This window comes from Molothrus ater, chromosome 3 (genome assembly GCF_012460135.2).
Source record: "Molothrus ater isolate BHLD 08-10-18 breed brown headed cowbird chromosome 3, BPBGC_Mater_1.1, whole genome shotgun sequence".
Lineage (NCBI taxonomy): Eukaryota > Metazoa > Chordata > Aves > Passeriformes > Icteridae > Molothrus > Molothrus ater.
This window is the reverse complement of record NC_050480.2, coordinates 25,884,239-25,898,697: the sequence shown is the minus strand read 5'-3', so window position 1 is coordinate 25,898,697 and position 14,459 is coordinate 25,884,239. Positions and strand designations below refer to the sequence as shown.

Below are 14,459 nucleotides of genomic sequence, written 5' to 3'. Positions count from 1 at the left end.
CTCTGGCCACAGCACCTTTGTTCAGTGAAATGAGAAACAGTGCAATGAGCTATTCTGGGTTGATAAACAATCCTGACCAACTGGTCAAAGTTCAAAAAGGGACAAAAAGGGCAAAGTGCTCATGATGTTCTGCATATTCGGCATCTTCAGCAAGATAACAAAATGCTAGGAGAAAGAGCAGTCCTCCTGGGAAGTGAAGCCTATTGTTGGTACCAGCTGAGCACAGTTATGTTTACTCTTGCTCTCTCCACACTTCTCTTGCTTTTGACAGCAAGGGGAAATTCAGGTTTTACCAGTATCAGATCTAGTAAATATGCAGCTTTCCAGACTGGTCATAGTCTCCCCTGCCTGAAGCAGTCTGAATATGGATCATTTAAACACAGACAGCAAGAGACTGAAGTGTTGGCAACACTGGCCCGAATGCAACAACACAAACTAAGAAGAGAGTCAAAGGCTGGTTGTGCATCTTTTTCACGGTTTAACTCAGCTGCCCCAGCCCACGCCCAAGCCTAAGCACTACCAGTGCTGTGGTACATACCGATCCTGCGACTCACAGCCGGGTATGGGGGGTGGATGGCTACACCCAGAGCCAGCCCCGGGGCAGGACAGGATAGCTCTGCACAGGCACAAGCAAAACTCAGGAGAAACACCCACTGCCCACTATTAAAATCAACCTCTCCATTAAAAGAAAAAAAAAAATTAAAAATTAAAAAAAAAGTAAGAAGTAAAAAAGGGGGGAAAATAATGTGTATAAGAATCTTTCCCTTCTCCCTCTCTCCTCCCTTTTCTGCTACTCTAGGCAGGAAAAAGCACTGCCCAAAGTCTGCACAAACATGCACATCTGTACACATCTGTGTGCCCTAAGCAAGTGCCTAAAGTCAACATCAAGATATCCCTTTCCACCAGCACCCCCTGCCCAGCATACCAAAGGACACACCAAGCAATACAGATTTGCCAAGGAGCTGCCTTATCACCTGTAAAACTCCTACCTCTGACCATAGGGTCAGGGTCCTAAGGAAACTCTTGGACAGTGCAGTGGAAACAAGGCTGGGTTGTGACTCAAAAGAAGTGTTTATTATGTTTGCCTCAAGCCATGAAAGAAGTTTATAAACTACGGACTGTAAGAAGTCCAGCATGCAATATTCAAATTACTCAAAAAAGTGTTATCTCTTCAGTAGCTGAGCTAAGAACAGGTATTGGATGCCGACAGATTTAATCCTTCCTCTTCCTAGCAGCAGTACCTGGCAGTGTCAGGCAGCTGTGGGAGCATCTGAGATAACAGCTGTAGTGCCAGTGCCTGTAATCCAGTAGTGCCAGGAGATCCAGAAGTAGGAAATGATTTGACACTGTTTCACTCCCATTTAATGACTCTACAGTCTTAACATCATCATATCAGTAAGCTGTAAAAGTTTCCAGAGAGGCACTGTGCACTCAGGGCGTGCATTTGTATTCAACACAATGCCAGCGACTCCTCACTCCATTTCAATTGTTTAATTTCAGTGTCTTAACTTGTAATGAAAGTACAAAATGTGCAAATACAGAAATTTTTTTAGATTGCATGAAATACACCTCAAGACCTGGAACTCCCCAGCTTGCTTTTTCCCCCAAACTCAGAGGAGTTTAAAAGCGTAAGTATCTTCCTGCATACACAAAAGCTCCCTCAGTCACCCAAGCACAGCAAAGCAAGTCAGAGGCAAGAGCAAATGATGGCCAAAACACAGTCATCTGCCACAGATGCATGGGTCTCATAAGCAGAGGAGACTCAGGACAGTCAGGTATAGAGTATTACACCCACCAGTACTGCTGGAATCAAAAAGAGGAAACTAGCTCCAAGTATTTCAGCTCCATCAGTAAGCCAGTAAACTCTCTGATGATTATTGCCTGCATGGACAAGTTTATTTGATCTAAGGACACAGCTAGCTTACCCTTGACACACATACTTTTACAACTGCTAAAGGCCAACTGAGCATCTCACTGCTCAGAAGCTGCCACTGCTCTCTGTGTGCGTGGTTGGGAATCCATTCCCTTCCCCTTATTCGAGCATCTTGCAGGAGCAGCCTGCTTTGTGAATCCTGCTGTGCCAAAGCCGGGCCTTCAAAAGAGCCCCTCATGTCCTAATGTAATCCCCAAGTAACATTAAAGGCTTATTTATACCTTAAGTAGGGCAGATCGGGTCTTAATTGCCAAGCGTCTGGCTGAAAAGAGGAGGATTATAGTGCTCTGATAGATAAATGCAGCAGGCGGGAGGCAGAGGCCATGGATAGATGAATCCAGATGAATCCATGTGCGCCATCTCCGCTGGCTGCAGGGCACACAAAGCTCCAGCGACACGATCACCGTGAGGGTGAAACAGAGCATGAGCCACGCTGGAATGACCAAGTGGCAGTGCTGGTGAGCACACAATCTGTAGAGCCGGGCTGAGCGGGCTCACAGCCGCACCACAGGCGCATCCCACACCAGCTCTGCCCTGCTCCACGAGAAGAGCTGAAGCGCAAGCAGGTACCAGCGGAACACAGGTACACTTAGGGTAGACACCCGGGCCTTAAATCCTAAAAAATTCCTCCTGAAAGCTTGGAGAAAATATACAGCCAAGGAGCTTAAAATAGGTCTGGATGATCAGCTACCAAAGACCCAGGAGAGCGAACACAAGAATCTGGGATTGTCTCCTGTATGATTTTCCTCACAGACTAAAAATAAAACCACACAGGTATTTTGTTGTTATTACAGACCTACTTTTTTTCCTCTCCTCATCCTGAGGAGTTGCTTGCCTTAAAATTATTTGATAAAGGAATAACGTAAACTTCATCTTAGAAAGGCAGATCACCAACAATTCCCACTGAGCTTTAACTTTTTCCTTTTAAAACATATTTTATGTATGCAGGCATTATGCATCTGGCTTGCTCTCAAGCAATTCTGAAATGGTTCCCTCCTGAGCTATTTTACAGTTTAGCGGGAGTAACTAGCCAGTGTAACTGTGTTAGCAGAATCCACTGAAAGGCATTAAGTAGTAAAGAAAACACTTCATATTCTGTGCCAGTTACTCTGTTTACCTCGGGGTTAGGTAGGGAAACAAAACCAATCTGTATGTGGGCAGTAATAGCTGCTATCTCCATACAGATTGCCATGGTTATTTCTGTAAGATGGAGGGGTTAATTTTCACAAGTATTTCTTATATATAATTATTTAGATGCACTGACTGACTTAGTCATCTACTGTTTGATGCTCTACAAATGCCAAGTAGCTTGCCAGTTCCTCAATACCACACATATTACACCGAAAACCATGCAGAGGGGTGATTATGCACCCTAACGTGCTAAGTGTAGGAAGACATTTATTGTTAAAAAGTTCTCTTGCTTTATGCTTTTTCATTAAAAGGTTTGTTGCCACTGGAACTCTTCTGACATAATGCACTTTAAATATAACCTCATTATCTACAGAACCAGGGCCAGATTTACAGGTATGTAAAAAAGGCAGACACCTCAGCAGCAGCTTTACCTCCCTCAGCAGCTCCCACAAGACTGATGGATAATCTGACCTTTAAAGCTACCTTTCACTCAGCACTAAGAAAATCCTCCCTTGACCTGGAGGGCAGCTGTTAAGAGAGAGAAGGACTAGGGAAACAAGTTTCTGACACAGTATCTTTTATCAGGAGCATGTCTGAAGTTTCTGCCATCAGCCTGAAGTCCTGGAGGTGGAAAAACGTAATTGCACAGGACACCTGTGACAGGCTTTGGTGGGGGTTTTGTTACTTTTTTTAATGCTCTTAGTCCACTATGGACAATGTGATTAAAGGTTCATGTCATTATAAATGCTGTAATTAGCTACTGCTTGGCTCAGGGGATATTTCAGGGGTAGGTTTCAGGGGAAGGAGGCACCCAGCCCCTGCCCCCCAAGGCTGATCTGCAAGGCTGGCCTCTCCCACTAATTTTAATGAAAACAATTAACCACTAATTCCTGCTGTTATCATAGCTGCAAGAACAAGAGCACGCAGCACTGACTCCTGGATGCTTCCCCCCAGAGGGTCAAACACTACACACAACCCACAGAAAAACAAACTCGAGGTTTATTGCTTCTCCAGGAGGATGCTCACTCACATAAACTGTGCTCATTTCAATTTATACTCTTATCTTTGTGGCATTCATCTGCCCCATTTCTGTCCTAAAGGATGACAACTTCCAAAGGATTTTCTTTTCCAACCTACTCCTCAAACCGTTTCCAGCAAGAGACCCAGACCTTGCTCTTCCCCTTGTACGAGCTGGAGAGGTTCAGCATGGTACTAAATCATGGCAGACTGTTGAAGTTGGGATGGCTGTAACTCAAGAGTGACCTTGTGTTACTGGAACAGCCCTGAAGTGGGAGATCTGCAATACAGACAGCACAGCCAGGCAGCCCAACAGGAAGCCAAGGAAGCTCAAAAAATAAAATGGCATCGCACTACATCATCACCACACCCATCCTTTGGGCTACCAAAAAGACAGCACCCCACATGCTGCATCTGCCTTTGCCAGGGCTTATCTCTGAGAACAATTTAAATCCACTGAACAGGAATCTGAGGAGCAGGTTTTGGTCTGCTGAGCACAAAGCACTTCTTCTTATGGAAGAATGAAGGATTTACTGGAAGGGGTTGTCAGGAACCAGCTGCCACTACATGAGCACACCTACTGCCACACTATACAAGATGCACAGCTTTTCACAGTGCCTCAGCTTCCCCACCTGCAGGAATCACACACACAGTATCACAGATATATTTGGTACTCCATACAAATTTACTCCTTTTCCCTTGTCTCTCTCAGTGCATCATCATAGGCCCTCCTGCAAACAATTTGCTCTTTCACAGGTATCAAATCAGTGGCAGGTATTCATGATGAAATGTTCTCAGGTTGTGCTCTGTGAAATAATTTCCTCCTGGAAGAGCTCAGTTCATATCAAAAATCTCTAGTCAGTACAGAAAGCTTCACTCTCCAGTACTGAATTGCACCCCAAGGTTCTTACAATGGCTGCTTCTGACCAACAGTTCATGGACTCCACACCAGACTATTCACAGTCCAGCAGCAGTAATGGGTGTCAAAAACAGAGTGAGCACTGGAAGTGAAACCAAAGGACTGAAAGCACTCATTCTGTAAGAAAACCCCAAATCAACAAAAATCCTATTCTTCCATCCAGGACCTAGCATGCTGCGCAGCAACAGCTGGCACATGCAAGGGTCTGTACTCAGGGAAGGGGCTCTCTGACCAGCACAGACTAGACCTCTGTATCAAGAAAACATTCCACAACTACAAGAAGTATTTTCCAGATATACCATTTAGTGTGGACACAAGTAGCAGAACTTCACCTTAATTTCATATTCACCTGAATGTGCAACATTCAGGTAAATATGAAATTCCTGAATGTGCTACAACTGAATGAAGACAATCTTTACTTCTCTAAGTTACAAGAACTGCTAAAACTCTAAGTACTACCCTCATAAACACTGCCTAAAACAAGTTTTGTTTTGGAACCATCTGGCATTCAGGATCCAGCCATGTGGGTGAAAGCACTGCTTGGTGCAAGGTGAAGAAAGCATCACCTGCAGCGAATACCAGCCTTTCCATTTTGAACTTCATGAGTCCATGGAACTGTGTGGGCTCTTCAGTGCCAGATCTCACACTGCTTATCTGCACAAAACAGCTCTGGCACCTCACTTGTTCATGCTGGTGAACCAGAGACAAACAATCCCACATCCTGCAAGCACTCACATAGTGCATTTAAATGCCCACTCCATTCTCTCCACTCTAACAGAGAAGCAATTCAGCATCACACACACCCAATCCCCCCTCCAAGAATAATCAAAGTACATTTCTGCTCTTCATTCCACATATATCATGGCAGTCTCTCACAGCTCTCATGCTGCTAGCTCTGCTATGCTCTTTGGGAGTCTGTTCTACCAAGTACAGGGGAGCAGTGCAAACTGGTTTTATCCTGAGTGGATGCCCTGCTTGCATTTCAAAGACACATCTTTCAAATATTTGAATACTGCAGGCTTAACTGGAAGACAGCTGTACATCTTCAAGTCAGTGATAACACAACACCCATTTGGTACATATTTTTCTCCTTTCCCTTCATTTAATACAAAATCTTTTTATTTAATGCAGTTCAAAGCATAGGGGCTACTAAGATCATATGAGAAGTCACATCTATAGTCACAAAGCTATAACTTTGTTGGGTTTTGCTGGATTTTGGGTTGTTTTTTTTTTTTTTAGTTCACAGAAATAGCACTTGAAATATGGTAACAGCATGTAAAGAAGTTGCTGCAATCAATTACTCCCATGCTTGGACATCTGGGTTTTTTTAATTATTGAATGTGAAGTTTAACTGTAATCTCTGAAGCAGCAGCATGGAGCTTCCAACATATTTTTAAAGGTAAGGACAAATAGGAATGAAGAGATGAATGTAAAATAGATTTCGCCATTTTAAAACTTCACAGCCAGCGTAACGTAAAAAGTACTAAGAGACTGAGTAGTTCTTGTAAAGCACCACACTTCCAAACACCTTGACACTGTTTGTGTTGGCAGTGTACTTCCAAAAACTATCTCCTTCCAAAGTAAATGCAGATTTATTGGAGCTGGAAAAAAAATTTGGTTTCATTTCATACATTTTCTGCTCCCAGTGTTGAAATATTATTATTTAAAATACACTAGGAAAACGTATCTGCTTTACATACCCAGGCCAAAATCCTTCCTATACCATTAAAATTAGATGCATTAACGAAGATGACCATTGGACAGAGGATTAAAAAAAAAAACCTCATATCATGCAGTGTCCCCTAATAACAACAAGTTAAATAATGTAAATTATTTGACTATTAGGCAGGCATCCACCATTTTGCATCTGAATAACCCGCCAAACAAAATAAAAACAATATTCACAAAATGAATTTGATGGGAATGGTGTTAAGAAGCTTCCTTACAAAATTAATGGGAAACATCTCTTCATTAATGCAATTTAAATATGCATTTTACTTCAAAGTTAAAATGCATTTACTTCAAACCTTCCAACTAACTTCTAAATGTAAGATATTTACTAATCTACATGTTCACTCCCCACAGAAGAAGCTAAAATACTTCAGTATAGAATGGTGCATTTTCACCACAGTTTCTCTTTTTGCACATTTTTTAAAAAGACAATTCAGGGATTTTTTGAGAAAATGTAAGTCTTGCAAGGAATGTAACATACACAAATATTTTTAGGTTCTCTTTGTAAGTCCTGGACACTAACTTCCAAGAGTAGGGTTTTATCTCACAAGAGAATTTTCCTTCTATGAATTTCTGCCCAATTTCTTTCACCTAAGCTTTGCAGCTCTTTCAAAATGATAAAGGCAGAACACATTTGGTCATTTTCTGACAGAACCTCGCACGTAAGCTCTCTGAACAATGTTTGTTCCAAAATATCCTGTATCTACCAAACATATTCCAAAAGCCACCTGAAAAAGGTCAGAAAAATCACTAATTCTGTATTTAAAGCTCAGAGAAACTTCCAACACCACCATCACACTTCCAACATCATCATTCAGGGGTCTCGTGAATCTCATTCCAGCTTTTTAAAGGTCAAAGGCAGGGTCCTTACAACACTAAACACTACTGCACCATAGACTCAACTTCCCCACAACTCACCTTAGATTCTAGAAGTCTGAGAAAGCAGAAAACCAGGGTCAGAGTTATTTCTGAAGCAGACTTGACACAACAGGAAGAAAAATTATATCCAACGAGACTGAATTATATGCCACAAGTCTTTAGTATGTGTATTCATTCCTACTACAGTGTTTTCCATCCTTTACTGGGAAGGATAACTGCTTTCAGAGAAAGATTACCCAACTGATGGAAAATGTCCACTCTTTCTCCTATCAGCCCATCCCCAGACCTGAAGCCTTATCAGTCTTTGTTAGGTTTAAAAGCAGGTGCTGATGCAATCATTAGTTGACGATTCAGCCATTAATCACAGCAACCACTGATCAGCACAGCAAGGATTTTTCTCTGAAAATTCCCAGTCAAGCTGCACATATACAAATAAGGAAATAAGGAAAGCCAAGAATCAGAAGGAAGATCTCAGTAATCTCAGTCAGTATTTAAATCCAGGCATCACAGCAAAGGAGAACTTTACGATTTTTGAAGACAGAAATGTAAAGTCTTTGGGAGAACATGACCTTTGAGACATACAAAGAGCCAAGCACAGCAGCACTGGTGAAGGGACAGAGTGAATGATGGAAATGAGAGATGAGCACCAGCAGTGAGCTGAACACAAACAGGAGGCACAGGCATGCTAAAATGCAGAAGTTGCTCGTGTTTCGATCAACAGAGAAGCAGCCAGGTACCAACATGAAACAGCACAAAACAAGCAGAGCTAAGTCAGGTCTGTACAGCAACAGCCCAACAGAGACAGGACAAGTTCAGATTGGCACACAGAGAAAACAGGTCACAAAGATATGAGAGGTGGAGCCTCAGCTGCATAAATTGCATACTTACCTGGATTAGACTGCATAAATTCAGTGACTTTGGGTCCTTTCTTGTGGTTTTGTCAAATTGCCTTCATCTCTGGGAGTATCCCATGGAGTTGCTTACCTACACCAGTGCAGCTCCCTCGAACTTCATTTCCAGTTTAGAGCTAAAAAAGAACTATAAAGAGCCAAAAGCAACAAGCCTTCAGACAATCCTCAAGCCAACAACTGCAAATTAGCTGATAATTGAGAACTGCTTAGCATTGTGGCCTTTATTTTTCCATTATAGGCCTAGATCTAATGATAGGCAGCATTGCTTTTAGCTTCATCTTCCAGAGACAAAAGTTGCCTACTATAATTTAGTTCAATGCTGTAACTAATTTGGAGTTCCTATTGTTTTTGATTTCCACTCAAAGTGCCGAAGAAAAATGACTGGTTTTCTGGGGCTAATTTTACTATTTAAGATTTAAGCTAGTAATTATGGCTGATACAAAAGTTCAGAGGTGAAGTGGCTGACTGAACTCCACTTTACACATGATACCAAGAAACTTCTTAACCACTAATAGCCAGCCTCTGATGTGCTAAAAGAATCAACAACTTAACAGTTTGTTTGGTTTCGTGGGTTTGGATTTTTTGTTGCTTTTGTGTTTTGGCTTGTTTTGCTTTAAACCACACAAATAGCAAAATCAGCATCAGATTCACATTTAGGGCCATGAAAAATATGGATATTTTGGCCAGGTCTTGCAAAGGTTTGCATGCAGGCTCGAATAACCACATGAAGATCCAGCCTATTAAGAGGAGACTGTCATAACATGAGACTTCTGAGGTCAGAGTGACATCATTTATATTTGCATCTACTTCATTACCCCCTATTCCATTTAAGATGTTAATAAGGAGCAGTTAAAACAGATCTTTATGCTGCTCAGAGAGCAGATTTGAGAACCAACATGGACTACTTTGCCTCTCTTACAGGAAGTCATAAAAATAAAATCAAGACGAATTTGATACAACAGAAAGACCCCAGGTGGAAGAGGTACTTCCTACTCTCAGTATTCTACATAACTATCTTTGTATTAGTTACCAGGTGGCAACAAAATTAAGACAATGTAATTTTAAATTGTGGACAAGCTATGGCAAATACAGGAAAAAATTTCATCATTCATTCAGATTTCTCACATTAAGAATACAAAGTCAAAAAGCAAAGTTTTTCCAGGCTGCTGAAATCTACACAGTATTTAGATTAAACTAAAAATACGACTAGAATTCATAACCAAGTGGATGCATGAATGGCAAGTAGTGATAATTTAGGGGGGAAAAAGCTGTCTTGATTTACATTTTGTTGTAGCTGTGCAAGCCATTATCCTTCTCTTTGAAAAACCTGTGTGTATGCTGCACTTCAATACAAGGAAGCATCAACCCTTGTACTTGAGGGAGATTATCCCCTTAATGTAAAAAATCTACACAAAGTAGTGTTCATGGGACTGGAGCCCATGGAATACCACAAGTCTCACCAGTGGAACAAGGCATTAAAATTGTAGCTCATGAAGAAAGCATGCAAGAGTTATGCTGTACAAGCAAATCCAACAAGAAAGTTTAAAGTTACAGATGTGTAGACTCAAAAATCTTCAGGTTGTTTGTAGAGATGTCCATTCTACAGTAACACTAGCTATTCAGGCAGGTTTTTACCCTGCAGTATCAATACCATGGAGGATTCCATTCGCCTTTTCAGCTGAAAAACTATATTAGTAAGTTGGAAAAAAAAAATCTGTAAAAGTTCTAACATGAAAGCATTAACATCAGAGAAATTTCCATTCAAAACTGTGCAACAGTGAAATGTTGTAGGTGTAAGCTCAGATCTTTAAGAAACTTCAAGAAATGAGTTGACCAAAAAGTCTAGCTGAATCTGAATTTTTAGTCTTTAAATGAATACTCTCCCATAGCTGGACTAAGACTCCAGCTAAACTTGGGATGGGGACTTGCCCTAGGAGCACTAAATGTTGTTTGCCCTTTCCTTAATCCCACAGAGAAGCCCACTTTGAGACTTGTGCTCTTCTGGGATGAAGGGGCACATCTGCTACAGAATAACCAGAAATCCATCAACCAAGAGACCTCATAAATCTTACTGGGTTATCTTTTCATATGGAACACTTGCATCCTCTTAGTAAGTCCTTCCCAAGAAAATAGAAAGCATGTCACACTGTTTTAGCAATCCTTTATTGAAGATAACAAGTTGGTTATGTTCACTGTATTGTATGAAACATCACAATATCATACTGGGAAGGTACTATCAGTACAGGGTTGGACCAGAGCGGACAGTCTGAACAATAAACCATTTTGCATTCTTCATTCCCTACCTTGTAACAACCCCAAAAAAACCAGTAAAGGGACAAATACCTGTTAACATCATCATTTAAAACACTTTAACTTACAAGGCTAAAATCTAATGAATAAATAAAATATACTGTGGCAATAATCCTCTCTAGACAAAAAAAAAAAATAATAAATCAGATACACAGTGAATCAAAATGACTGGAAAAGCTGGCCTTCGGCATCAGTATGAAAGAGCATGTGGTTTTTACAGACTCACCATGGGGATAAAGTTACAGAAAAATACCATGAATTTAATTTCACACAAAACCAGTTGATGACTGTCATTAGCTTAAAACTACACACAAGGGCAATTACATCCTCGCTGAAACACAGTTTAAACAAATAGGAAAATGTTTACAAGGCATCCACAGCATGTAAATCATGTACAGATGGATACATTCATTGTTTCCCCTCCCCAATAGCTTTTATTTTAGATAAATACTTTACTCTTCCCCATTTTCAGCATTTACTGGACTCATTACATGCACAACTCAAAGAAGTCAGAAAAAAAGTCAAGGTTATTGCAAAAATAGAATTAAACTAAGAATCTTCAAGTACCTTACATGACAGCCACTCTGTACCATGCCCATTGCTTATAAAATGAAAGGTCATTGAACCCATGAAAATATCTCTAATATTTTCTTAATTTAAAATAGATAATTTTAAGTGTATTTATAGTAATCTCAAAGTGATAATTTGAACTTCGAAAATAATGCAAACAATTAAAAATTATACTCATATTACACAAGACTTCTGTCTGTATCTTAAGCTGAAAAAAAATCAAAAAACTATAGAAAACCACATATAGAACAAAAAAAAAAATCACAATTTACATTATAATAAAGGCAAATTTTCAGCATTTTTAAAAAAACCTGCAGCTGTGAAAGATGTCAAAGCAAGTCACTACTAACTATAAATTCACCAGTTTGTTTTTTTTCAAAAAGATTTTCTCTAGCAAGAGTTGAAGGGTGTGTTGTACACATGCGTAAAATTCTTACTGGTTTTAGATGCCTAGAATCTTCATATATTATTGCCAAATAATACACTTATCTTCAAGCAAGCAGTAGGCAATGTATCACAATTTGGACACCGCAGGGAAACCTAACGGTCTGGTAATACAGGTAAAACTGGAAAATTAAAAAAAAAAACCAAAAAACCAAAAAATACACATCTGATAGCGTATTGCCCAATCGAAATTACTTCCAAGCCACAGAGCTGCAAAGCCTTCCAACTTGGTAAAGTGAAATAAGAAACGTCTCAAACAATTACTTGTACTGTCTCTCAAGCTTGTGTGTTGCATGTTTCATTTAGCCACAGTGTATCTTCAGAGTAGGCCTACAATCCCGTGCACCTCAGGTACACACACCGATCTGCTGAGAGAATATTCCTTCCTTCCTTCTTTATTAGGGCCAAGTTCATTACAGATGTAATCAGTATGCCTGAGGCTGGTAAAAATACTGTAGTACAGGCAATGCTAAGAGTGGCAATATCAGAGAACACAAAAATGAACAAATGATGGAAAATTCTATTATCTTTCTGCCCATTTCACAAAATGTTGGAAATCCACCAGAAATTTTCCCTTGTATTGAAGAGATCAGATTTAAAAGTTTTTTTCCCCCTTTCAGAATCAAAAGCATTTTAGCAGATTTGTAAGGCTACCACGGATCTTCTAGATCTCCAGAACCCTACAGGAAAAGAAGAGGAGAAACATTACTACTCACCAATACAAATGAAAACATTTTGTTGCACTTTGGATTTCAGTGGCACAATTAAGAAGAACACTAGCGTTAAGACAGAAAACATTTTCCTTGTTTTCCATACACAAATATTTCCTGTTTGTCAACATCATGATGGAATTTACTTTTATAAAACATGAATCCAGTAAAGCTCTTATAGCAGAATGACTCAAAACCAAGATTTACCTTACTAAATCACTACTATCAATACATACTATATCTGTGGACTACAAACCCAAAAAAAAGCTCTACAAAATACTATGGAACTCAGCTTCTCAGGTATTCCTGGTCCAAAAGAAATTCCCGCAGGGTCATTTTTGTTAAGGCAGTGAAATTTGTACCTGTTTTGAACAATTATATTTTTGTGCACGTGTTATGTTATGAACTGACAAATAACACAAGCTTAGAGATTTCACTTATTAGCAGATGAGCTACCACTACTGCACAGTCCCAGTATTACCATCGACCTACCCAAATGGACATATGTGTATGTGCTGTACCCCAGGAGACAAGAAAAGATGTGGCAGAAGGCAAGCTTTAGAAGAACAGTTTATTCATTTATATGGCTGATGTTTAGCTTGAACCTGAGAAATGTTGCTCAATACAGTGGGCAATACAAATGCTCCAAACCCAAAATCACTCAAAGCTTTGTAGAAACTAATGAACACCATGAGTTCACATCAGAAGCTATGAAAAGTTTCAAGTCATGTCAGAGTGATAACACTTCAAAGAAAGTTTATTACTCACTTAAAAGAGTCAATATGCATACAGATATTATTCCACAGCATATTCTTTATTTTCACTTATTCACAAATTATTGTAACTTGACACTATGCACTAAATTTAAGTACATTTTCATTTCTGGATATATGCTATGCTACAACCTGAGAAATAATAATACCGTTGTCTAGAAAATCAGTATATATGATGAACACTGGATACAATCTGAACTAAAAAGAAAAAAAAAATCAAACATTTCATAAGTGACAACCTAAAATAAAACAGCTTTTGTAATTTAGCTGTAATAGAAACTATATACAAACCAAACACAAACATGCAGTACATAATGCTGGGGGAAAAAAAAACCTGAATAATTTGTATAATTCAATTAAATTGCACAAAAGATACAACTAAGATGTAAATTACTTTACAATGAACAAACATATACCATCAAAACTATTATTTAATAATGTTCTCAAAAGAAAAAGTTCTAAAACGCCTTTTTTGCGTATCATGTTAGACTCCTGTTGTTGGTGACACAGGATTTGAAAAAAGAAGATCAAAATCTCAAACGGGAAGTTAAATCTCGCTACACAACTTAGGATGCGATAACTGTAACATCCCCCAGTAGCTGAACTCGTAAGAAGTACGAGCTCTGTATGAACAACCTGTCCACGTAACTACAGTAAAGCCAACCAGTCTTCCAGGCTAGCAGCGCGGCGGTGCGACGTGAGCAGGGAAGCCGCGGCGGTGAAGCGCAGCGCTAGCTGGCCGCGGGTGTCACGAGTGCTGCTGCCCGCTGCGGTCGCTGCCCGGGGCCGGGGCCGGGCCGGGGCCGGGGCCGGGCGGGGCCGGTACCTGGCCAGCATCCGGTACCTGCAGCTGCGCCAGGCGGTACCCGGCCAGCATCTCCTCCAGCAGGTGGCGGTAGTTGCCCCTATGATTAATCCGCATCTGCCTCAGCGCCTCCACCAACCTCCCCTGCGTTCCGCCTTCCTCGGCCGCGCCGGGCTCCTTCGGTTGAGATTCAACACCCCAAAAAGATCAGTAGTTAAACTAAAAGTTTTTCTAACCACATTAAAAAAAAAAAAAAAAGCAAACCGAAAAACCAATCTTTTTTTCAAACTGAGAAAGCAACTCTCTATTTGAATGTAAAACACCTC

General features: G+C 40.3%; 1 protein-coding gene across 2 annotated transcripts in view; it reads right to left on the bottom strand.

The window, feature by feature from the left end:
- Positions 1–10,665: 10,665 nt before the first annotated feature.
- Positions 10,666–14,459, bottom strand: part of PPM1B (protein phosphatase, Mg2+/Mn2+ dependent 1B) — a 61,532-nt gene continuing 57,738 nt past the window's right edge. The window contains exon 7 of one of the 2 annotated variants that reach the window (XM_036380047.2): positions 10,666–12,525. In XM_036380047.2, the coding sequence (XP_036235940.1) occupies positions 12,496–12,525 (30 nt within the window). In that variant the 3' untranslated portion in view covers positions 10,666–12,495. Of the gene's footprint in view, positions 12,526–13,112; positions 14,311–14,459 lie in introns of those variants that run through there. The other variant, XM_036380046.2, reaches the window with a different exon arrangement.